Source organism: Pavona decussata, unplaced genomic scaffold (assembly GCF_977016875.1).
Source record: "Pavona decussata unplaced genomic scaffold, jaPavDecu1.1 SCAFFOLD_95, whole genome shotgun sequence".
NCBI lineage: Eukaryota > Metazoa > Cnidaria > Anthozoa > Scleractinia > Agariciidae > Pavona > Pavona decussata.
In genome coordinates this window covers 3,299,286-3,326,292 of record NW_028145512.1, presented here as the reverse complement: position 1 = coordinate 3,326,292, position 27,007 = coordinate 3,299,286, and the positions used below count along the sequence as shown (strand labels likewise).

Here is a 27,007-nt window from a genome sequence, read left to right as displayed (position 1 = left end):
CTTATCACACGCATCCCATGTCGAACGCATGTCTTTTCGCACGCGTGTCATATTACACGTTAAGCGTGACATTTTGCGATTGTGCAAAAGGTGGAACATCTGTCACAGAAAGACTTAGAAAGCCCAGAAAGTAAGGGTATCAGAGTGGAAAGGTATTCGCACAAATACCCCTCTGTCGCCAAAATTCATCATTACAACTGGAATCACAAATACTCCTTTGTCGCCAACTGAATCCACCATATTATCTAAGATGCACCTCATGGTTACAAAATCCGACATGTTTAGTATTACAGAGAGTAATGTTTTATTTTGTTTGCGTGACATTTTAGGTTGAACTACATCATTTTTTAGGTTTATCGCAAATGCAAAGCGATGCCTTAGACTCTCAGCGAATCTTTTATCGTTCACCTGTCATCAAAGACTGAACTAACATGCATGCTCAGACACTCCTAATACAACGATGCCCAAGTATACGCTCCCAAAGCCTCTTGTTATTTATAAGAATGAATTACTGAGTCTGAGTATCATTAAGAGCCGTTGTCAGTAACTTTCGAGAATCCGGCGACAGAAGCGAAAATTCGAATTTTTTTTTTATCTGCCCCAAAAGACCCTTTTGGTGAACTATTTTCAAAAATAATATTCAAAAGTTCCAGCGAATTTTTTTTTCGGCAAAAATAAGGAAAGTTTGAAATCGGCCTCAACGTGCCCGATGGCTCGATTGAAATTATGCAAATTAGTACATTTTTAAAACTCTCGTTCAAGACAACGCAACGTTTTCTCGAGTTGACACTTTCACAATCGTTTTTACATCCCTTTTGCTTGCTTCCAAACTATATTTTATCTCGACCTGAACATTCTTTCATTCGAAGTTAGCAATGTAAAGAATACAATGTTTGCTATTTCTTAGATAGAGTGATTTTAGCCATATTTCAGATGACCATATCATCGGGGGTATACGAATATACTGGTAATGAAATACCTGTTTTGAACGGGTAATTTTTCTTATTTATCATGTTAAAATATTTAGTTTGGCCCGTGGAAAGCGAGCGCGCTAGGTCGAGATGTGTGGAATGCACTTTGACACAATTCGCCATTTCAGCACTTCATGTTCCTCCTGTAACTTTGCACGTGTCAATACAGTTCACGGAAGCTTTTAGATAAAAGCCAAGGTCTCTGGTTTCATTTCATGCTTTAATACACGTAAATAACAAGCTTTAAACTTGAGAGCTCCCCACATTAGCATTAAGTCATCAAATGATTCGTTTCAGGTGAAATTTTCGAGTTTATATTGAGCCGTTCAAGTGAGATGAAAGAGCCGTTCCCAGGGAAACAACTTGAAATCAATGAAATTAATACCCTGTCTCTCATATCTTGCTACACTTCCAAACTACCGTTATTTTTAAGCTAGAAAGTGTAAATGCTCCCTTTTTGGGTGACCTAAAACAGAATTTGCCTTAAATATTACGAATAAAGTCCACTGCAATAAAAAACTGAAGCTGCGCGAAAAGCACAGGAACAAGCTATGTCAACATTTGCGCTTGTGATGACAGTGCGAAAACAATTTTTGAAATTACAAGAAGAAATTAAGACAAGTCAAGGTCTGCAAGGTATATTTGATTGCTGGATTGAAACGAAATTCATGTATCCCCCGGGGGGGATTTTACCGAATTCTCATCAACAACAACAACAACAACAACAACCTTTATTTTCCTCAAAATAAAGCCGAAATTAACTCAAATGAAAAGTAAACCAATCAAGAGCTTTCGAGGTCTCGATGCGGTATTTCAATACTATCCTCAAACAAAAAGCTAATATATTTAGGAGAGTAAAGTTTTTCTTTCGCCATGGAACCTCTCCGTGCGGATCGATCAAGCTCAAAAAATGCGCAATATTTGCAATGTGTTACGCTTAATCAATGCAAAAAGGGCGTTCGCTTGCACCTATACAGGCACAAAAGATCCGGCCTATGAAGAAATTCAAGACGAAATAGTGTTGTTGCTAGAAAGGGCAGGTAAAGTGTTTTCATTTGAGTGAAACTAAGAGCATGAAAGAACATTTTATTTCCTTTTCTGATTTTCCCCTATTTTTTTTAGAATCGTTGTTCATCATGATCAATGTATGCACTGTGGCTTAACCTAATCCAAATGGAACTCGTAATTAAGTTATATCTTCAACCAATTCCATATAAAGATCACTATAAATTGAATAATCACTAGACTCTGGTACACAGGCTCAAAAGATACTCTCAATGGCCTTTTCAAAGGCTGTTTGTGTGGTGGATACTCTGGAGCACGCTAGGAGGATTTAACAAAGACAACGTCAGACTTGAACAGTGACGGCCCGTAAGAGATAACACCGTCTTTTAGACCGAACACGAACATCTGAGAAATGCCAGTCGTGCCCCTTGTCCTTTGACACTAGTGCGCGCGCTAGAAAATAAATTAAGGTTAAACTGTTACCTTAAAATTCGATCAGCTCTACCGTCAGCAATAATGCAGAATAATGTTGTGTATTTCCGGTTAACATTTTATCACCATCATTGACTCATCTCAAACTGACATTAAAGCTACGTTAAATATTTGACTGCAATAGGCCTTATCACGGTTTTCGACGCCATTTTGAAGAGTAGGCAAACAGGCTTGAAATAACAGTGTTTGTATGGAAATTCGATGTCAAATAATTTTCATAAAATAATAAAACATTGCTGCTGAAAAATTCATGAATTGGAAACTTTTGGCGTTAGGAAAAGGATTTTAAGAAAAAAAATTGGAGGGATGTAACTGTGCCAGAGAGCGTCCAGTCGTGTTTTGAACTTTCCATACATTTTCCTGTATTTTTTTTCCTGCGAACTATTTTTAGTACTACAGTTCACGGCTGGTTCGCTTTATCCACAACTTTTGAGCATTGATCCATGGCGAAAGACAAACTTCACTCTCCTCAGTGTATTAGCTTTTTGTTTGAGGATAGTACTGATATACCGCATTGAGGTTTCAAAAGGTCTTAATTTGTTGACTTGATTTGTAAATTAATTTCGGTTTTACTTTTTCTGTAATGTTATTGATGAGAATCCGGCACAGACAATACAGAGTGAATCTTGGAGGAGGAAAACTACATGATTATCGTTTCAGTCCATTAAATATACCTTGCAAACTTTGACTTGTCTCAATTTCATCTTGTAATTTCAAAAATTATTTTTGCACTGTCATCACTGACAAGCGCAAATATTGACAAAGCTTATTCCTGTGCTTTTCGCGCGCTTGCGTATCACATTTCACTTGTCACGCAATGAAAGTTGTTCGCGTTGTTCAAAACTTTAAATTTCTAATATGCGGAATTTGAGACGACTTTCAGCCTTGCCTCGGGGATGTGACATCGCCGTATATAATGTGAGTAACGATTGCAGAGAAGTAAGAGCATTTCTTTATATCTAGTATTCAGTCGTGTTATCCGGTTGTAATTGAATGAGCCAAGTAGACAGTAACAATGTTGCACTATTCTTCAGTATTTTCGACAAACACACAGAAAAACAAAAGCTTCGTTGGCAAGTGTTTTTATACAGATGGACATAGAGAAGAATTTTTGTTTCTACTTTCTGGTTATAAATGTATACAGAGGTAAAACAATAACGGACGCGTTTCACCCATGTGGCGAGTTGAGAAACGGCTGATGTTTACAGTTTACGTCGGTGCGCGATTTTTTCAGTTTTTTATTGCAGTGGACTTTATTCGTAATATTTAAGGCAAATTCTGTTTTAGGTCACCCAAAAAGGGAGCATTTACACTTTCTAGCTTAAAAATAACGGTAGTTTGGAAGTGTAGCATGATATGAGAGACATGGTATTAATTTCACTGATTTCAAGTTGTTTCCCTGGGAACGGCTCTTTCATCTCACTTGAACGGCTCAATATAAACTCGAAAATTTCACCTGAAACGAATCATTTGATGACTTAATGCTCATATGGGGAGCTCACAAGTTTAAAGCTTGTTATTTACGTGTATTAAAGCATGAAATGAAACCAGAGACCTTGGCTTTTATCTAAAAGCTTCCGTGAACTGTATTGACACGTGCAAAGTTACAGGAGGAACATGAAGTGCTGAAATGGCGAATTGTGTCAAAGTGCATTCCACACATCTCGACCTAGCGCGCTCGCTTTCCACGGGCCAAACTAAATATTTTAACATGATAAATAAGAAAAATTACCCGTTCAAAACAGGTATTTCATTACCAGTATATTCGTATACCCCCGATGATATGGTCATCTGAAATATGGCTAAAATCACTCTATCTAAGAAATAGCAAACATTGTATTCTTTACGTTGCTAACTTCGAATGAAAGAATGTTCAGGTCGAGATAAAATATAGTTTGGAAGCAAGCAAAAGGGATGTAAAAACGATTGTGAAAGTGTCAACTTGAGAAAACGTTGCCTTGTCTTGAACGAGAGTTTTGAAAATGTACTAATTTGCATAATTTCAATCGGGCCATAGGGCACGTTGAGGCCGATTTCGAACTTTCCTAATTTTTGCTGAAAAAAAAAAATCGCTGGAACTTTTGAATATTATTTTTGAAAATAGTTCATCAAAAGGGTCTTTTGGGGCAAATAAAAAAAAATTCGAATTTTCGCTTCTGTCGCCGGATTCTTGAAAGTTACTGACAACGGCTCTTAAGACACTATCATTCTGCATGACAAGCACTGATCAGACAATCAGCTGAGTAAACTTGTTTAGTCTATTGAATTATATCCTTTGGTGGGAAGCCATATCAAGCAGGAATCTTGGTGCAACATATCACAAATTTAAATTGCCAAAAGAAAATTCCATATTGCATGTACCCGTTTCTCTGAGACATCCAAGCAATAGTTCCAAGCAAAAAACCAGCAGTATTGATGGCATTGCATTCATTATTGCAACGTTCAGAGTTTTAGTGAACAGTCTGTACTTTCCAACACCTTTAAGGTATAATTATTTACTCTGGGAGTTCAAACTCAGTAGAAATAGAAATTTTGATTCTTATTTTGAAATGCATTTGTTACTAAAGTGGGCAGATCTATCAACATTGTATGCCCGACGTGACTTTCTTTCGAACAAACTTTTTAACTCTATGTCTTCATCAAGAAACCACAAACTCTTAAATTTGCTGCCTCCACCTGCCCTTTCATCCCACAACCTTAGGAGCAATAATCGTGTTATAATTCCGGTGTGCAAGACCAATCGTTAAAAGAACTCTTTTATTATTAGTCATTTGTAGTAGTATATAGTTTTTTAATATCCTGTTTCCTCTTGCATAGTTCTATGCATTCTTCTTAATTATATGTTACCTGTAGTTATGACATTTTTTCTATACTTTCTATATATTTTTTTCAGTTTCATACAATTAAATTATTTGTACACGCAATTCAGTCTTCGGACTGCTAAGTGTGTTTGAATTAACGGTCTTATTGATTAATAAAATAAATTACCAAACGCCTACTATACACTGTAATTGCAAGTGTAATGGCCTTTTATTTTCCATCACCATTTTTTTCTATTTATCATAGGGGTCTTGCAAACATCCTCATTAAATCCTTGAAGCTCATGAAGCATGCTGGCAAAGGTCTTTGCAAGATCCTTACCATCAAGGATCTTTTTAAGATTCGTCACAGATATTCAGCTTAATTTAAAAATCCTTTAGGATCCCTAAGGATCCTGACAAAGATCTTTTCAAGATCTTTGAAAGGATTTTTTTAAGATTCTTTGAAGATCGTTATTAATTCGTTGAGGATTTTGGCAAAGATCTCTTGCAAGATCTTTGAAAGGATCTTTTTAAGATTCTTCAAAGATCCTCATTAAATCTATGAGGATCCTGAAGGATCCTGGCAAAGATCTTTGCAGGATCTTTAAAAGGACGTTTGTAAGATTCTTCAAAGATCCTCATTAAATCCTTGAGGATCCTGAAGGATCCTGGCAAAGATCGTTGGAGGATCTTTAAAAGGATCTTGCTAAGATTCTTCAAAGATCCTCATTAAATCCTTGAGGATCCTGGCAAAGATCTTTGCAAGATCTTTAAAAGGATCTTCGTAAAATTCTTCAAAGATTCTCATTAAATCCTTGAGGATCCTGAAGGAACCTTGCAAAGATCTTTAAAAGGATCTTTGTAAGGTTCTTCAAAGATCCTCATCAAATCTTTGAGGATCTTGAGAGATCCTTGCAAAGATCTTTGCAGGAATCTTTATCCTTGCAAGATCCTTACCAATTCCTTGAGGATCTTTTCAGATAGTATAACAAGATCTTGCAAATGCAGGATCTTTGAAGATCTTTGAAGATCCTATAAGGATCCTTTGACGATCTTTATCTTTAAAGATCTTTGGCAGGTCTTTGAAGATCTTTAAAGATCCTCGAAGATCCTGTGAGTATTAGTGAACAGTGTGGTGTCCTGCTGTCTTGTGTTATTTTTGATCAAAGTAGGTTCATATTTCTGTATGAAAACATATACGCCATCTGCATCTGCATAATGAAATATCTATTATCAAGTCAAATGCTTAGCTTAGAGTAATTGGATACCTGGACTGAATTTGGGCAATTGATTTCAAGTCAGTCTTCTGTATTCTTCAATTTCAGTAGTGATTAAAACCAACATATTAAAACTGTACAGTCTCTATTTATTACATTGGTTATAAGGAAGATAAAAAACCTACACGTAACATGGCAACCTTTGAGAAGGTGGGAGAAGTTTGTCATTCGGTGGAACCATGGACCCAATATGCCTCGACCAGTATTTGACGTGAACGAGATCAAAGACGGTATAGTCACTAAGAAGCCAAGGGCAATTTTGCTGAGCGTTTGTGGGAGTAAAATGCATGGATTGATTCAAGACCAGTATTGCAGCCTAAAAAACTGGGGGAATCGAAATCTAGGCAGTCCTATATCACCACTTTTCACACAAGCCAAGTGTTATCGTGGAGAGATTTAATTTTCACAGCAAGAATTAAGCCATCATTAGATAGCTTCCCGCGCAGATGCTCTTTTGGTCAGTCATGCAATCTTTTCTCCTCAACAAACTGAAATGATGGTCGCATACCTTTTCCATTGTTAGCAAAAGTCAGCCAGAGTCCACCTGAAAAAACCTTACTAGAGAGCCAATTGGTGCTAAGTTCTTGTGTAATAAAAACCAATCATAAGCTGCATTTAAAAAGGCCTCTTTAAGGTAATTAATTTTCCTGTAAGTTCTCAATTTATTCAAATGTCTTTATGTATGGACGTTACTCCTGAAACAATTCTTGGAAACAATTATTTCCTCTGTGATAATTTCTATTCTCATCCTAACTGTGAGAATACGAGTGTTTGGCAAAAGTTCTGTGGACATACTGGGCCTGATTGGAAATGCCTTGCAAATAGATTGAAGTGTGTTTTCTTCGAGTGACACATTCACGTATACACAGTGTTAATATAAGCGCTTACTTGGGTTTAAGAAAATTAAAGCAAATCTGTAAGCAGTTCAAGAGGAGGTGAAGGAGGACTAGAAGTAGAGCTGTAATAAGAACGAAGTGACTATGGTGAGATTACTTTGAAATAGAGGTGGATGTTATTGTGTCGATTGCACCTTTAACTCTGGAAGCATGCACCGCAGCTAAACCACTGAAAGTTGTCACCTTCCCTGCTTTAAGCCTTTGGATAATGATGGCAAAAGTTCTACATTATCAGAAGGCTGTGGAGGTCATTCAGGTCAATCTGGGACCATTTTGCAAGTAAATTCCTTGAACACTGCAGCCAGCAAACAAAGGATAATGTTACCTCTACCTAGCTCAGCTCCTAACTTGACATCTACTCGGATATAAAGTACCTGATGGTAGATGCTACTCTAACAGTAGAGTTTAGACCTGATGGTCTAAACTCTACCGTTAGACTTTTTGCTGATGATGCGCTGTTATATGGGACAATTTGTTGTGATGAAGACACAGAAAGAACTATAACAATTTGGCTAATAATGTTGCATGTCACGTTGGAAACCAACGGCATAGACTGATAAATTAGCCATTTTCCGAAACTGGTCAGTATACTTACAAAAACAACCATCTTTTTCTCCACAAAATAGGCTACAGCCTCTCCCTGATAAGGATTTAAATTAACAATTTTAAATGTGAAACACACCTGCTGAAACATGACGCTGATATCCAACAATTGTAAAAAATTGTCCAAGTCCAAAGTGCACTTCCAGGATTGGGAATTGCCAATCGCCCATCCTTTCAGCAGACGTCTGGTCGGGGAGAAAAGATTGCATTATGAGCCAAAAGAGCATTTGCAAGGGGGGCTACTCCACCACGTTTTCTCCCTCTTGATGGTATGTCGCTGGACTTTGCAGACTACCTGAACATTGTAGGTTTGAAAAAATGCTAGAAGACATGCTGTGTGTTCATAGGTTAGTTTGTGGAATCAATCACGACCGCATCCAGTGTAAAGGGAACTCTCTTTTGAGAAAGCCGTGGAAATAGCATTGTCACAGGAGATGGCATTGAAGAATCTAGTCTCTTACAAGAGTCAAAAGAAGGGACATATGGCAAAAGTTTGCCCAAATAGGAAGAAACTGAGAAGACAAGTCTTTAGAACAAAGTGGATGCCGAGAATCAATGCAATCAGATGGAAAACAGAGCTCCGCCGAACATAAAAAGGTAAACGTTTTAAATAACCATGTAGAACACAAAAAGGTAAACATACTAAATAACAATGCCAAACACAAACAGGTAAATTTACTACTTTGTTCAAGAGAATGACCAAGATGTATACACCATGTATCATCTGTCAAGGAAAAACAAATGCAAATGCGGATGTGTGAAGTCGTCTCCCATTGTTTGTGATGCTAGAGTCTGTTCTTGTACCCAGAGAGACAGTTATGCTGTTAGAGCATCTACACCACAACCCAGTCAACTCTCGACACATATTACAATGGACAAGACATGATCCAGTCCTCTCAAGGGTGCACCAGTTAACACTCAATAAATGGCTTCACCAAAGCTCACATGTGGAACTGCACCTGTATCTAACCTGGAAAGGTGAGTTAACCATAGAAGATGGAAGACCAGAAGTTGTAACTGAGCTGCATGATGGCCATCCAGGAATTTCATGATGAAAAGCCTTGCTTGGGGCTATGTCTGGTGGCCCAACTTGGATAGAGGGTTGAAAAATGCTGTAAGAAGGGTTGTTGTCAATGCCAGCTAAATCAGAAAGCATCAGTGGAAGCACCACTTCACCCATGAGAGTGGGCTGGGCAACCATGGCCTAGACTACATATTGATTATGCAGGTCCATATCAAGGCCATATGTTTCTAGTGGTGATAGATGGAGGTTGACATTATGCAGTCTACTACATCAGCTGCTACCATTGAGAAGTTAAGGGAAATCATTGCAAGGTATGGACTGCCTGTAAACATTATGAATGTCAATGGCCCAAATTTCTTTTTGCTGAGTTTGAGGATTTCCTGGCAAAGAATGGCATTAAACACACTAAAGTTTCACCATATGATCCAGCTTTGAATGGACAAGCTGAGACAGCAGTGAAAGTATTCAAGGAAGGAGCGGAAAAGGTGGAAGGAGGAAGCATGCAAAGCAAATTGTCACGGTTCCTCATAAAGTACTGCACAACGCCGCATTCAATAACAGGAGTTGCACCAGCTCAACTGCTGATGATGAAGAAGATAAGGACCAGATTGGACCTACAGTACTACAACAACACTGGAGGTAAAGTGAGGCTGAAACACGGGTATCAGAAGTACACACATGACTACCACACCAAAGACGCCAGTAATCCTGTGTTTCTTAAAGATTTCAACTCCAACTCCTCAAAGTCGTGGCAAACAGGAACTAGAGCATGCACAACAGGCCCAGCATCTGCCTTAGTCAAGTTATTGGATAGACTAGAAGTCTGACATCACCTAGATCATCTATGGAAAAAGCCCCATGTCGCAGAGTTGAGCTTAAAGTCAGCAAGCTTGGAACCCAACATTGAAGCTCCAGAGCAAATTAGCCTGATGCCCATTCTGACGGGAGTTCTAGAACTGCTAAAGCTGAACCAGAATGCCCGGTCAAAAACTGATGGATATGAATAATAACCGACCTATGTCGAATGCATGTGAACTGCAATTCGATTGAAAACCATTGTCCAGTATTTTTTCACGCCGATTTGTGTTTCGTATTAATGCCATTGAGAAATTTTACCATCTTGTAAAGATGTATATCGGTAACATTATAGACACTGGATGACCAAAAGGACAATGCACTGAGGATTAAATACTTGTATTCAATATACACTCGTTGTCTTTGAAACACGGCACACTAAAGCGGTCTTTTTCGCGGGAGCAACGAAAAGAATGCTGTCACGCTTTTATTTGATTCTGTTACAAACTACTACGTACGTGACAGGAATGTCAGAAATGTAAACAGTTACATTCTCCAAGAGAAAATGTGTCCATTTCCTGGCGTAAAATGCAGCTTTGTCCCGTTTGTCGACATATCACTCTTGATACCGCAAAATACTAGCATTCTACACGATTAACAGGAAGACATGTAGCCATTTCAACGATTAACAACGATTAACGGCAGTTCTATTAAAAGGTACTGACTATCTATTCTTTTCACGAGCAGTCGGTGTTAACTGTTGAAAATCTATGTTAATCGTACTTTTATTGAATCATTGCCTTGAAATTGTAAAGTTAATCGTCACATACTAAATTTCAAGCCTGGCAAACCACGACTAAGGCGTGCAAAACACCTTGCACGTGGTGGGATCGGTCTCTGTTGCTCCCGCGGGATTTGATAATCGAATTGCAAATTTCGCCACGGCACAGTCATCACTACCAAGGAGGGATTCTTTGGACAACATTTCGACCAGTTCCTGTGAACTGCATTTATCATAAGATCCATAGATGTCGTGCGTTTACAAACGTCACCAAACAACAGCGAAACCAACTAGCCAGTACGATACGCAAGTTGTTTATCCCGACTGCCTTGATCTATTTTGGGCTTGTTACAAGCCGCAAAAGCAAACCATGATGTCATCACAAACGTTACTTATAGAAACAACGACTGGTGCGACTAAACACGGCTCGTGGACAGTGGAATCTTTTAGGCTACCGATAATTTGGAAAACGAGTCTGACGTGGACAAAACCTATAAAAAACATTTGCCTTCCAAGCGCGTTTACTTGTAGACAAGCAAACTACCAAATCCTCCTCCCCCTCCCCCTGACTCAATGTTGTCTTTTGGGTCAATAACAGTTTCCTGGCAAGCATCACTACCCACATCAACATTGCATAAGGGGGAGGGGGGAGGGAGAAGTAACTGTGGTAGAATTATGAAGGGAGAAACAGTAAGTGGGTGGTTTTTTGGCTGTCTGTGTTCGGTTGTCATTGCATAGGGGGAGGGGGTGGGAGGGAGAAGTAAGCAAGTGGTTTTTGTTCTGTTCGTGTTTGGTTTTCTAAAGGAGTTTTGTCCACGATTGTAAAACCGCGAAATGTTTTCAAAACCAGGGAGAGCCAAAATTCGGACAAATCCGTGCAAAATCGAAAGCCGCGCTGAAATTCGACAGAAGTCGGTTATGCTCTCAGACCTTTAATTGTTACAAGGATTATGAATGCTGAACTAATATTCTCTTAGAAATTTTGTTGATTTCACCATAGATCTCGGAATTGACTAGTGAAAACAAAAAGTTTGATTTCGTGTTATTGAGTACAGGAAATCGTAAAGGGGGGGGATGTAATATGTAATGTAAATATTTTTAAGTCGTATATCATGCAGTTAGCTTAGAGTAATATTAGATACCCAAGTCAGTTCTCTGCATTGTTTGATTTCATAATACTCCCAGGGGGTGGATGTGGCCTCTAAAATTCGTACCCATTTTCAGACCTGGTTTCTATAGAATCCATGCATGCACACCCATTTCTGTACAATTGCTATCTTTTTTTTTTCAGACTTTCAGACCATAATTATGGTTTAAATCTGCACCCTAGTTTCAGATCAAAACGGCTCAACAATCATACCCTTTGGTGCTGCACATACCTATATAGCTTATATAGGGGATTGGAGTACAATCCCCTAAATGAGCCATTATACCATGCCCGAGAAATAGTGACCATTAAATTCTCTTCTGGTTGTTGTTATGAAGCGAAATCAGCTAGATCTAATGGTATTTTGTGATTGTTTTTAATAATTAAAAACAATTATTCCACTCATGCTTGTTGGATATGACTGGTTATAGATGTTAGTTTTTGGTTGAACAGGACCTGCAATGATAGCACTCATCCTGTTTAAATATAGCTTTGTTAGCTAACTGTCACCTCATATCCAACATGCACTCATGGAATAATTGTTAAATATTCATTGAATACCCCCATGCTCCAGCATTTAGTAGGTTTGTTTTCAATTTGCTTTCAAATTTCACTCTATTGCTAAAATGTAATTTCGAATTAAGGCAGTAACTGTATTTCAGTGAAGAAAGAAAGACGTGATCAGTATAGATGGGGTAGAAATCACTGCAGACATTTATGACACGAGTCTAGCTGTAATAGTGCATGCAAAGCTAATGAGTGTAATATTGTTATCATTTACATGAGCAATAAGTTAAGTCTATATGCATTTGTTCAAATACGTGTAACTTACATAAATAACAAATTCCATAACCTATCCTTGATAATTGTTGGTAGTTGGCCTTGTAGACTGCATTTAGGGATGTGAATGTGATCAACAATTATTGTTTTTCAACTTGGATATAAACAAAGCTGAGATATGTGAAGATGAAACTCAGATGTTTGGACATTGGTACACAACAAATTATAGGAAACCGTTAAATATTAACACATTTTTCCTCTTTTATATGTCTGTTTGATGAAGAAAATGCTTCTGATGTTGAATTAGCTGACCTTATATCTGAAATGGAAACAATGAAAGAAATTGGAATTCACAAAAACATTGTGAACTTTCTTGGGGCCTGCACAGTGCAAGGTAAGTGGCATAAAAATAAGTAAGCGAGGTTTCCTGAAAAGAGTAGATCTGCAGGAATTTGTGATCGAGGATAGAGGATTGGGAATAGCAATATAGGCGAATAATCCAGGGATAGTTCACGGTTCCAACTCGTCTTTATTACTGTTATTTCGAATTGCGATTACGGTTGCTAAAAGCGAAACAATATACAAATTACTAAGGAATACCAATTACGGCTATGAAACGACGAAAATACAGGAAACGGAAAGAAACTAAGCAAAAATACTTACAAACGTTGTGTGGCTAGAAAGTTGAACGGAAAAATGTACGATGGCTGGACGAAAAAACTGCAACGAACGCTGAAGCGAAATGAATTAGAATGGACTATGAAACTTACAAAATGATCCAAGAACAAAGAAAATTATGCAGAGAAATAAACAGAAAGAATAGCGATATCCGAAAAGAATGCGAAAGGAATGTGCAACCTTACAAAGAATTAAATGCTAAACATAACAACGTGGAATGCGGCCGTAACATCTGGCTCCCCTAAGAGTTAGGAAAAACTCTTATGTCCTTAATTCTTAATTAAGCATTAAAGTTCATTGAACATCTCTAAATCTTCATGGCTCCTCTGGCTGGGATATACCCCTGGTCTTCAGTTTTCTTCATTCTCAAGTATTAGCACGAGCTTCTGAATTGGCCTCTCCAACGTTGTCGTTGCCGTTGCAACCTTCACCAATCGGACCTGTCCCTTTGAATCTGGGCGTGAGTCGACAACTCGAGCCATATTCCATTGATTTCTTGGCACTCTATCATCGGCGATCAATACAAGGTCCACTCTTTGAAGGTTTCTCCTCGGATTGTTCCATTTCACTCGCTCTTGTAGGGTCTGGACGTAGTCCTTTCTCCATCTCGACCAAAAGACGTTGGACATTAAAGTTCATTGAACATCTCTAAATCTTCATGGCTCCTCTGGCTCGGATATACCCCTGGTCTTCAGTTTTCTTCATTCTCAAGTATTAGCACGAGCTTCTGAATTGGCCTCTCCAACGTTGTCGTTGCCGTTGCAACCTTCACCGATCGGACCTGTCCCTTTGAATCTGGGCGTGAGTCGACAACTCGAGCCATATTCCATTGATTTCTTGGCACTCTATCATTGGCGATCAATACAAGGTCCCCTCTTTGAAGGTTTCTCCTCGGATTGTTCCATTTCACTCGCTCTTGTAGGGTCTGGACGTAGTCCTTTCTCCATCTCGACCAAAAGACGTTGGACAAATATTGAACCCGTTTCCATCTTCGACAGAGATAAACGTCGGCCTTCTGAAAGTTACCCAGGGGCGGCATTACGATCTTTGATTTCATCGTCAATAACTGACTCGGGGTCCAAATCCCCAGGATCACTTGACGGGACGGTAAGCGGACGGCTGTTGATGATGCATTCTACCTCAGTCATCAAGGTTCTAAGAGACTCATCATCAAGGGCATGACCGTATTCTCGCATCACCGCAGACAAGATGGATCGAACAGATCGTATCTGCCGTTCCCATACGCCACCCATATGAGACGCAGCTGGCGGATTCCTTTTCCATTTGATAACCCAATCAGAATTGAAGTCTTTACTGAGGCGTCTTTGGATGTCATCATGGTCCATCTCCTCTAGGGCTTTCTTAAGCTCTGTCTGAGCTCCCACAATGTTGGTTCCCTGGTCTGATCTGATCTCGCGCTCTGGCCCTCTCCTTGCTATGAACCTTCGTAGTGCGTTCATGAAGGAATCTGTTTCTAGCGAGTCTGCTGTGTCGATGTGCACTCCTCTGCTGGCTAAGCAAGTAAATAGTACCCCATAACGTTTGACTTCTTTCCTGGCTTGCTTTATTTGAAAGGGACCAAACAGATCGACACCACAAAAGGTGAAGGGAGGGGCAGCTGTTATCCTCTCCTCCAGCAGATCAGCCATCCTCTGTTCACCGGTTGTTCCTCGAAGGCGACGACACACAACGCACTTAGAAATGAGATGTCTGACAGCAGAATTCGCGCTAACTATCCAATATCGGCTTCTAAGCTCGTTCAACGTTATGCCTCTGCCAGCATGAGCGACTTTCTTATGACAGGGGCTTCAATAAGTTCTGAAGTAGGCGGCAGAGCTATAAAAGTAGGCGGCTGTAACACTTCAGGGGCCGTAAGGGCCCTTCCCCTAGGGGGGTCTGGGAGCATGCTCCCCCAGAAAATTTTGGAATCTAGAAGCCCGGAAATGCCATTTCCTGCATTCTGGCATCAAATTCAGTACTAAAGTAAATATTGATTAAGTAACGACAGCATTAGTGACAACTGTATTTAGTTTTTCAGGTGAAGTTCAATTTTAATAAAAGGATAACGTCAACCATAGAATACTGATTGAATCTTGGGAATTTTTCATTACATACAGTATACAGCAATGTGAAGCATTTCCAGATGCATAACTGAAGTCGAGAAGTATTACATCAAATGAAATAGGAAAACAATGTTTAGAAGTAAAATGAAATTTTGCTTTGTTGTTGTCTTACTATCAGTCTATGGTCACTAGCATAACCATTACTGATATCCCCATGTTTCCATGACTTTTAAAAGCTACTAAAAACTGCTCGTTACCTAAAAAAGGTATTTAAACTACTGCAGCATTGGATAAATAAAGAACTGCTAGCCAGGGAAAAGTCAGCCAGGACGAAGCAGACGAAGCAATGTAACACTTTGCCAGACTATTGCTACAGAGTATCACCCACATAGTGTCTGAAGCATATCATCTTTGATTGTACTTCTCATCCGCGTCTTAATGCGCTTGATTGCTGAGGCGCCCTTTTCAGTCCAAGCATTGCTTACTTTTATTAAAATATGCTAAAATACTGCCGCCTCCCCCGCGTACGTTTACGGCTGGGTTCCATCGTCCAAACATATGGACCGGAACTGAAGAGCGAATGTGATCGAGGCAAGAATTGACACCAGTCTCTCTCCTCTGTTTAATCAACATGGCTGACTTCGCAACTAAACCATCGCGCGTTGAAATCGTTATTAAATACAACCGTGACCTTTCCGAGAAATATACTAATACAGCGACAGAAAAAAATGGAAACAACAACGAAAATGTTTTCTCTTTATTCCATATTTCGTATTTAACAGGTGAGAAATTGTGTGACTCAAGAAACTCAAGGGACAACGCGTGACTGAATTGACAGAACATTTTATTTTATACGGCATTGAGTTTCAGGCTGTTCTAGGCTAAAATTTTAAATGTTTAACAACTGATCAACAGTTGAAAGTAGCCGGCGAAACGTCGCTGAGTAGCCGGCAAACTTCGCCGGCTGCCGGCTCTTATATACAACCCTGTTATGAGCGTCGCGAATGATAAGCTCGACGATGAAACTCTTCTTAGGGAGGATAACCGGATGCTTAAAGTTTTCCTCGAACTCCTGTGAATTACCCAGTCTACCACCAACGCGGATGAGTCCATCCTTGTCTAGAAAGGGATCGAGGCGGAACAGGGTACTTGATTTCCTAATTTCAGACTTCTTCGCTCTCGCGAATTGGCGATCGTCCTTGGGGTATGCTCTTTGAATCTTCTGCAAGGCTCCTATTTCCTTGGGAAACGCTCTGCTCTGTATAAGTTTAAGAATGGTCTTCTCAGCTCTATCCAACTCTGCTACCCTCAGAGGCACGACTTCAACCTTTGTGGCGCTTCCACCTCTCCTTGTACCATCGTCAGTAATACCTTGCTTGGGCTTGAGACGGAGTATCCAAGCAATAGATTTCTTCAGTCGGTGCCATTCAGAAAACCGGTTAAGCCTCGTCAGAAAATCTTCGCTCTCATTGACGTCCATGCTGTGTACCGAGATCCTTTTAACTTCAGGGTCGTCTACAGGGATATCGTCTAGGTCTCCAGGGACTTGAGGCCACTCACTCTCAGGTAGCCGTAAGAAATTCGGTCCTGTAATCCAACGACACTGCGGGGATAATTCTTGACCGTCAAGACCACGGGAAGCATCATCTGCTGGATTCCTTTTGGACTCAACGTACCTCCACTGGTAGGGGTTTGTCGCGTCTCGTATAGTCTGAACACGGTTGGCGACAAAGACTTGAAAACGCTTCTTTTCGTTGCATATGTACTTTAACACGGTTGTGCTGTCTGTCCAGAAGTGCCTGCTATTAACAGGGTCGTCTAACTCTCTGGCGATCATCTCTACCACACGTACCGATACAGTGGCTACGGTTAACTCTAAACGAGGGATAGTCATAGTCTTCACGGGAGCAACTCGAGCCTTCCCTATGAGGAATGCGTTCTCCATTCTAAGGTAGGATACTTGACCATAACCAGTCGAACTTGCGTCAGAGAAGGTGTGGATCTGTCTCGACACAACGACGCCAAAGTTATTGGGCTTCAGACATCGTTCCATAGAGAAACGCTCAAGTGCAGGCAACTGGCCTCTCCACCTTTCCCAACATACGCGGAACTCCTCGCAAATCTCGTCGTCCCATCCTAGCTTCGTTCGGCACAGATCCTGCAATATCTTCTTCCCGACTAACAGGAAGGGCGCAGCTATACCCAGGGGGTCGTAGACGGAAGATATGGTTGATAGTATACCCCTCCTTGTTAGCGGTTGGTCTTTGATGACAATTCTGAAACCAAACATGTCCGATTCGATTGCCCACTGGACACCAAGAGCTCTCTCCACTGGATAATAATCACTCCCTAATTCTAATGATCTAACTTCTGGGGCGCGCACTTCTTGCGGGATACTTTCGAGAACGTTCTTGTTGTTGCTAACGAACTTGGCTAAATTAAACCCTCCAAGGGCGCAAGCATGGCGTACGTCACGTATCCTTTCGATAGCGGTATCTTCTTTTCCTTCGGAGCGCAGACAGTCGTCAACGTAAAAATTCTTTCGCAGAACATCTGCGGCCTCTGTTCCAACAATCTTTTCTGCGTCATCTGCGGCTTTCTTCAGCGCGAAATTTTAGCAACTTTTTGACGACACTGCGCCGAACAAATGGACATTCATTTGATATTCTTCAAGGTCTTGTGTTAGGTCTCCATCAGGCCACCAAAGGAAGCGAAGGAAGTCTCGCTGGCCTTCTGGTACGCGGACTTGATGAAACATTGCATCAATGTCCCCCATAAACGCAATAGGCTCTTCGCGAAATCTTGTAAGGACACCAACAAGTCGATTCGTCAGGTCAGGCCCTTGTAGCAACTTGTCGTTGAGTGATGTTCCTCCAAATCTTGCGCTATAGTCGAACACTACCCTTATCTTGTTCGGCTTCTTGGCATGGTAGATGCCATGATGGGGTATGTACCAGACTTGGCCCGTCTTTGCAGGGATAAGATGAGACGGTACCGAGCAAATCCCTTGGCAATTATGCTGCTCATAACGTTAACATAGTCCTTGTAAAACTTCTCATTCTTAATAAGCTTCTTTCTTAACCATAGTGCTCTTTGAAGAACTGGACCTCTATTGTCAGGAAACCATTGGCTGTCATCGCGGAAAGGAAGGGGAATTTCATAATGATGATCCTCCTCGTGACGAACTCCCCGGCTAACTATCTTCAGAAACTTCATGTCTTCTCGTGAATATTCTTGCTCCTTATCCTCCGTTCATTCACTGAAGTCCAGTTTGAGCATCTTATTGAGTGCTTGTGGAGTGACGATCTCCTTAACTCTGCTCTCTACCATGAAGTGGTGGTCGAGGTGTCTGCCTGAACCGACTTCCGTAGCAGCAACTCTATGGCAATTGACATTTGAATGTTCTGTGTCGCACATGTACAGAGGGCCCACTATTGCCCATCCAGCAAACGTCCTGATTGCGAAGGAACCACCATCTTCACCAGCTAATACGTCTATGGGTTCGAGAGCTTTCGGACAGTTTGAGCCAATCAGAAGACCAATCCTGACGTTCGGTAACTGCGCAGGCAGCTCGCTGGCTATGTTTCTGAGATGTTTCCAACGATAGGCAAGTTCAGGCGTAGGCACATTTGGGGGTGTGCAGAGGTCCTCTTTAGTGAATATCTTCGGTAGCTGTATGGGATTCTTGCCCTTTAAGTCCGTGACGATTAATCCATTCAGGACCTTAGAGTCGTGCAACTTCGTACCATTGACAGTCTTCACCATGAGCTGTGTATTCACGCCATTCACCCCCAAGGTCGTCGCAATGTCGTCAGTAACGAACGTACGGGCACTACAGGTGTCAAGCATGGCGTAAGTAAGGACTTCACTTTCAGCAGATTTCAGCCTAACGGTAACGACAGGAACGGCGGCTACTGAGTCTTTGGTGCCTACAACATGGCAGAGGGCTTCTTTCACCTCCGTTTGAGCATTTAAAACCTTCTCCTTTGGTTGCAGAGGAGTAGAGCTAGCCTGTTTGGAAGCCTTCTGATTGAGGGCGAAGCTATCATCATGTAGACCTGTTGGATGTCGACGTGAGCAGCTCTTACAGGTCCTTCGCTGGGCACAACCGTTGGATCTATGTCCAGGACTGTAGCAGGCAAAGCAGAGTGATTTCATCTTTAGGAAGTCTTTCCTTTGTGACAAGGATTTCTTCAAGTAGTCTAGACAGTCGTCCAAGTCATGGTTCTTGTCGCACAACTTACAGAGGCTAAGGGGAGTGAGTGAGCCTGATTGTTGGTCAGCGGTCACGTCTGTCGCGTGACTGGAGGCGAGATGTGAAGTAACATTATGGCTCCCAGGCGTTTTAGACTTGCCAAAGCTTTTACCTCTGCCTTTGCTGAAACGATCAGGTCGATCTGAGGTGCCATCCAAACGACGAAGCGCTTCACGAGAAAAGACTGGGTCGGTTGCAATTCCTGCTTCTGCAGTAACGAAGTTCACAAAGTCGGCAAAGGAAGGGATTACTCCACTCACCAGTCTCCTTTTATTTGCTTCTCGGCGCCATCGGTCTTGAAGCGTAAATGGAAGCTTGGTTACCATGCTTTGCAAATTGTGAGGATGATTTAGAATAGACAGATAGGTTAGAGTTGCCATCGCGCTCCGGCACTGACTTAGGAAGATGGAGAATCTGTCTAATGCCAACTCGTCTCCTGGTCGGATAAAGGGCCACTCGTTAATTCTCTTGAGATAGGCGTTGGATATCTTGTATGGGTCCCCATACTTTTCGTTAAGGAGCTTTTTGGCCTCTAGGTATCCACTGTGTCTATCAAGGTGGAGACATCCCTTGATTAGGTCCTTGGGTTCTCCGTGTAAATACTGCTCTAAGTATTGCAGATGTACATCATTCCCGCTGACCTTAGCCTCTACTTGCGATTCAAAACTTCTTATAAAGGTAAAGTACTCGAAAGGATCGCCACTAAACTTGGTCAGTTTAAGAGAAGGCAGTAAACTCTGTTGTTGTTGCTCCGCTAGTAATTCTGTTAATCTGTTCTGTTGTTGAAGGACTTCACAGAACTGCTTAGTGCTTTGATGTGTGTAGGCCATGTATCGAGGTTCACTCGCGAAAGGTTCCTGTTTCGGTCGTCCTAATGGCTCTGTATCTTGCTTCGTTTCCGCGACGTGTAACTCAGGTGCAAAAGGATTCAGACTTGGATACTGCATTGGCTCAGGAGGCGGAGTTTGTATCATAGGAGCATCATATAAATCAGCGATAAAGCTCACTTTAGTCGTAGTGTTAGACGTAACGGCTGGAGACGTGTAAGCGCTTGAGGAAGTCGGAAGAAACGGCCCAGATGAAGTAGATGCCTGTACAAAAGAATCATTCGGAGACAATTCTTGACGACCAGTCGAATCTGCATCGCCGACACCCCTTTTAATTTCAGCGAACACACCCTCTCGCACGTGAGCAACCGCCAACTGCTCTTCGAGGCGTAACTTCTCGACTCTCAACTCCAACTCTTTCCTTTTTTCCAACATAGCAACTCTGGCCTTTAACTCGGCGGCTTTTGCTTTCTCTTTCGCTCTGCTTGAGGTAATCGAACGGCTAGAATGTCTAGAGGATACCTTTGAACGATGCGATGTGGAATATAACGAGCCAACTTGAGATCTTGTTTCCAAGCTATGTTCGATTGTCTCTTTCGCGGTTGAAATCCAGAGTACAGTTTTGTCTAAAAAGTCGTTAATCCTTTCATTCAGATTAATATACCATTCGTTCGCAACGTCCAAATCCTCCTCGGACTCAAGATCATTTAAAAGAGCAGCGAAACCTGCCTTGAGCTCTTCCACGGAAAAACGAAATGAAGTTAAATTCCTCTCGACGACGTCCACATTCTCTTCATTAGTTGCCAAACTATCGATTTCCTTCATTTGACGTTGGATTCTTCTAAATAAAGTCTGGCAATCCGTCCATCGAACATGAGCGATATTTGCTTTTCCCTTTTCTGTGTGCTGCCTTCGCCTTGTTACACCGGTTGCTAAAGCAGCGTTAGCGAAATCCAAACTGTCGCTTTCCGTTCCAACTTGTTCCCTGATTGGATCCATAACGTTTCAACGAAATATAGGCGAATAATCCAGGGATAGTTCACGGTTCCAACTCGTCTTTATTACTGTTATTTCGAATTGCGATTACGGTTGCTAAAAGCGAAACAATATACAAATTACTAAGGAATACCAATTACGGCTATGAAACGACGAAAATACAGGAAACGGAAAGAAACTAAGCGAAAAGACTTACAAACGTTGTGTGGCTAGAAAGTTGAACGGAAAAAATGTACGATGGCTGGACGAAAAAACTGCAACGATGTTGCCGTGAACGCTGAAGCGGAATGAATTAGAATGGACTATGAAACTTACAAAATGATCCAAGAACAAAGAAAATTATGCGGAGAAATTTAACAGAAAGAATAGCGATATCCGAAAAGAATGCAAAAGGAATGTGCAACCTTACAAAGAATTAAATGCTAAACATAACAACGTGGAATGCGGCCGTAACAAGCAAGTAGTATAGTTACAATAATTCAGTGTATATAACAAGGTAAACCACGTCTCCTAGTCATAAATTTATCCGGCAGCACAGTGGCCATTGTAAACTGTGGAATATGACCTGTTTAAATTAACAAAACATAAAATCAGTGCATCTGGAGAGAATTTAAAGTAAAAGTAGTTGAGTGACGTCTCTGTATTTAAAAGAAAAATATGTTGAAGAGCCCATCAGTTTTTGTCATCACAGCATGACAGGACACCTGCAGTCTCTACTATAAGTATTGCAAGGGAATCCAGACAAAACTAATCAATTATCGATGAGTTACATGAGTAATCGATAGGTAATAAACGAGATAGCTGATAAGTTGTTGATTGTGTTCCAATAATCAGTTACTAATCGAAGGCAAGTGTCGTATGTGCAGACAGATCTTTCCAATACAGGATAGTGCATGGTGTGATTATATAGTGTACATGCTTCAGCTTTATTAAAAAGATTTTTTATAGCAGGTTCTGAACTGAAAACAGGTCTTCTATCGGTTGGCAAATGCTTCCAAAACGCTATTAATATTGTCAGTCAATTTCGGCTGGTCCCTGTTTCACCTCTTTAGTTTTTTTAAAATGTTTTTCCTCTCAGCAGCTTTAGCAAGTTTCTTTGCTGGCGTCCAAGTCTTTCGCATTGTCCTTGGATTTCTGCAAGTGTTTTTTTTATGAATTCTTTGAGAGAAGAATGCCATCTGCTGATGGTCTTATTGGAATTTTTTGAATGAACTGATGACAGTTCAAAAACAGTACAACTTCTTTGCTAGCTTTTTATCATTTCTGCAGCTTAACTAATGCTGGCAAATAAAGTACAGAGCTGGTCTAACATGACCTGTTTCAGAACTTTTCTAATCAAACGGTTTTGGACAATGACAACAATCTGATGAACTAATAGAATTGCTTTGAAACTCATTATGAAAGCGAGGTTAAGTGCAAAGTTTTTGTTATGAAAATTAATATTCATTCATATGCAAACAAAACTTATTCTTATATGAAAAGTTTTGCACTAAGCCTCGCTTTCATAGTGAGGTTCACAGCGACTCAGAAATGGCCTCTTTTGATGTCAATGAGTCATCAATTACTCACTGACCATTGGAAACAATCGATGATTACTCAGCTGATTGTACCAATTGATTTTCCATCAATTATTCATTGATGCCATCGATGTTATTGATTAGTCATGTCTGGAGGATTGCTTACCTAGTAGAATTTACTAACATTCCCAACATACGTTAATATAGAATCCACTGGCATTCTTCCATTTTGAAGACCACAGAAGTGTCGTAATCTGTTTCAATGTATACGGAAAGAATATGGTGTTTATTGAAATTTCTACAAGTTGGTTAAGAGCAAATAACATGTTCCTTGAAACAAAGTACTGTACACTGTATTTTGCATGTGCACTCCACTTCGCAAAAAATAAGTAGCAAAAGTCAAGCGGGCTATTAAATCATTTTAAAACATGGTAGGAGAATGGAAATTAAAAAAGTTGAGCGGACGTGAGCTTCAAAGGACAGTAATCCTAAAATATGTGACAATTAATTGAAAACCTGTGTTTTCCTTCCAAGAACCACAAACCGCCCCCTTGGTGAGCATGAGAGACCCGGCAGCCATTTTGAATCTTCTGTACAAATAAAGCCGACACAGATCTCGTAACTTGTCGTGCTGAACGGTTGGCATTCCGAACCTTTACGGAAAACGGACTTACTTACTTACTTACATTTGTACACAACACGATGACAATGTAGGTTTCGGTTTCTGAAGCTGAAACCACAAAAGTAATTGTGCTGACAAAACAAAGTGTTAGAAATTGAAAAAAGTAGGGCTCAAAAAATCGATAAAAAGGGGCTTTGTGGTTGAAATATACTTCAAATGACAAAAGGGCACTGTAAATTAGCTACCTTTCCGATTTTAATTCACAATGTTAAGGAAAACGCGAGGTATATCTTAAAAGCACTTGTGCTACCCGCACTCAGAAGGTAAACACAGGGAAAACCCATCAAAGTGGTCCTCCAACATGGCGAATGATAAATCAAGGGTCACGTGTCCGCAAACACACTATATCCCTGGAAGAAATCCCAGTCTAGCCGCAGAATTAATGTTATTCTAATGCATTTAGTAGGTGAGCATGAGATGAATGCGCATCATGAGTCTCACGACTGGAGGGGTGAGGAAAAAAGTGTCTATTAACCACTAGCAGGCTGCATTAGCGCTGTTACATGTATGTTACAGCAACCTGTATTAGCTTGGAAACCTGCTGGCCTTGTCCAGTATAGGGTGGGTCATCTGTCATAGTTAAGCACTGACCGAGTGCATTAATGTTATGTGGGTCACCTGCTATTCTGATCGATACAAATTGAGCATCAAGCTACATTAGTGTTTTTATGTTACCAGACCTTGTGAGGTGTGTCTCACGTGTTTACTGCACAAATGTGAAATAAATATTAATTTTGGCACATAAACAACGGTGATGGAGATGTTATCCTTGGAACAAGTGACAACGATGTCAGGTTTTCTATTGACACCTTATATTATCTATGCAAACTGTAACTTAATCTTCTTAGGAATTACTAGGTTCCTATGGTTTTGCCTTTTTGTGTCCCCTTATGGCAGTCCTATGGACTTATAATGCAGGCTAAATTTCCTACAGTTGAAACAAAATCGAGTGATCTTTGGACTCAATTACTACATGTATATGAGTCAGGGGTGTTTTAGAGTACGTCGCATTTAAGGTTTAGGGATGAATATTATTAAGGCCTATAGCAAGCACTCCTCCATACTATTTGGGGTTAAGCACTGATTCAGATAATATATAGAGATGGTTAGCTTTTAACCATCTGATACTCTTATACTGGGAGGATATCAAACACTGTGTTGTTACCACGAAATAAAGGGAGCTACAGTCTCGAAAGGTGAAATAGTTTGGAAAAATACTAACACTAAGATCAGTTGTAAAACAGTTTTTTGTTTTTTAAATCCTAGTATGACAGTGGTGTCGTTAAAATAGCCCACTCGAAAGATGGTGATATTTCCGATTTTCTCACATTGGATAAATTCACAGAAACATTCAACTTAAAGTCTTATTTCACGACCTATTTTGGTGTAATCCATGCTATAAAGGAAAATAATGGACAATTTTGTGATGCACTAAATTCGCAGAAATGGTATAAATAAGGACAATCTCTGCAATGCCTTACTCAGCTTAAAGTCATTGTGGATAGCCATTTCTCACTGTTTTGTTTTGGAGCGGGAAAAGGACATGAACATGACCAAGATGGCTTCACAAGAAGGACTGTTCATTGAACATACATAACGAGTGCCCACCACCTCCCTCTTTAAATGTCTCACTGTTTCATGAATACAAGAAGTTGCTAAATAACAAAAAGGAGATAAAATGTTATCAAAGAAAAAGAAAATGACACAAAAGGACAACATAATATGTCTCTAAGGCATTGTCTTTCAGATCTCTGTAATCAGTCCTTAAGGAGTCTTCCGAACGCGAGATGATCAGCGCACAACAGGAAGAACTGGCCGAGCCTGGGAGGCTGGTTGTGTTTGTTTTTCAGGAGTCTCTGTGTGTGTTGGTAGGTGGGGAACTTCAGTGCCGCCTGCTCCAGAAGAAGAAGTGTCCAAGAATTCTGCAATTAAGGACACAGAAGAGCTAAGGTTAGAAGAAGGGCTCTTTGGAGGGTCTTGCATCTCTGGAAATGCTATGGGCTTTCGATACTCAGTACAAACGGTTTGATCAGTTTACACTCGTGGTTCCAGGGTGTGTTTCAGGAGACACCTTGCAAAGATCATAGATGTGACGTCCAGCTGAATGCAATATGAGATGGGTGCCTTCCTTTCAACAATGGTGCCTTGAAGCCACTTAGATCTTGAGAGAAAATCTGGAGCTACAATTCTGTCTCCTGGGGAAAGTTATCTGAATTTGGAGTGTGGGTCGTGGTAAGATTTCATCTCTGCTTGGCTTATGGCTACTTGTAGATCAATATTAGGACAGACTAGAGTTAGTCGTGTGCGAAGTTTGTATTACAGGAACAGTTTGGCAGGTGTGGCACCTGTTGTGGCATGCTGGGTAGTACAGAAGGTAAGCAGGAAGTTCTGAATGCTCTGTTGTAGGGGGCCACCAGAAGCTGATGATTTCAGGAAATGCTTGAAAGTCTGTACGAACCTCTCTGCATGACCATTAGCAGCTGGGTAGTTAGGTGATACAAGAACTTGCTGTATGCCATTCTTCTTTAGGAAGTCAGCGTATTCTCTGGACTGAAAAGGTGGTCCATTGTCACTCCCTGCTGCGGCATTGGTGCTTCTCATGGATCCAACCGCTCCGGGCCATTTGAAATAAGCGTCAACCAGGCCAACGTAATGCTTCTCTTGGTAAGGAGGGAAATTGATGTGGATTCTCTTTCAGGGGCCTGAGGGCCATGTCCACGGAAAGAGGGGCGCTGCAGGTGACACACTGAAAGCATTCACGATTTGTCTTCTCAATATTTGCATCCAACTTTGGCCACCAGACATTACTCCGCGCCATGGACTGCATTCTTGCAACTCCAGGGTGCGCAAAATGGAGCTCACTAACCACTGCTTCGCTGAGATTTAGAGGGATGACAACTCTCAATCCCCCTCATCAGGCACCCTTGTTCCACAGAGTTCTTGACGTTGTATGAGGTATGGTTTGAGATCTGGATCACTGCTACCGTTGTTGTTTCAACCGTGCTGTGTGAAAGTCAACACCTTAGAGAGTGTCTTGTCATGGGCTGTGTCTCCTGCAATTTGCAAGGCCTCTACGGGGTGTCTTGTAACTTGTTGAGCTGCGACATGGAAAATGGGATTCTCCACACTTGCATCCTGGTGGAAACTCAGTGGAAGCCTGGATAAAGCATCAGCATTTTCAATGTCCCTTGAAGACTTGTAATTGAAAGTCTGGTTTGTGATCAATGTGTTGGGTGAATTTCCTTAGACCATACTCTTCAAGTCAAGCTAACACGGGTTCCATGTTGCTCAAGTGGTTGGTATCATCCTTCCCAGTGAATATATCATCCTGCATACAGGCCACCTAGTCCAGACCTTGCAGTATAATATTCATGAACTGCTGAAATATTGCAGGCAATGATGCAATGCCAAAAGGTA

At 40.9% G+C, this 27,007-nt stretch overlaps 1 protein-coding gene and 1 pseudogene across 2 annotated transcripts in view; one reads left to right on the top strand and one right to left on the bottom strand.

Moving 5' to 3' along the window:
• The window catches only part of LOC146473152 (uncharacterized), a 489,085-nt pseudogene that overhangs the window by 9,200 nt on the left and 452,878 nt on the right, over positions 1 to 27,007 (bottom strand).
• LOC146473178 (fibroblast growth factor receptor 2-like) overlaps positions 1 to 27,007 on the top strand; it is an 89,354-nt gene that overhangs the window by 9,667 nt on the left and 52,680 nt on the right. For both annotated transcript variants that reach the window (XR_014866474.1, XM_085118845.1), the window contains exon 3: positions 12,856 to 12,966. Coding sequence is in view for 1 of the 2 variants with exons in the window: in XM_085118845.1 (XP_084974971.1) it covers positions 12,856 to 12,966 (111 nt within the window). In the remaining variant the exon portion in view is untranslated. The remainder of the gene's footprint in view (positions 1 to 12,855; positions 12,967 to 27,007) is intronic.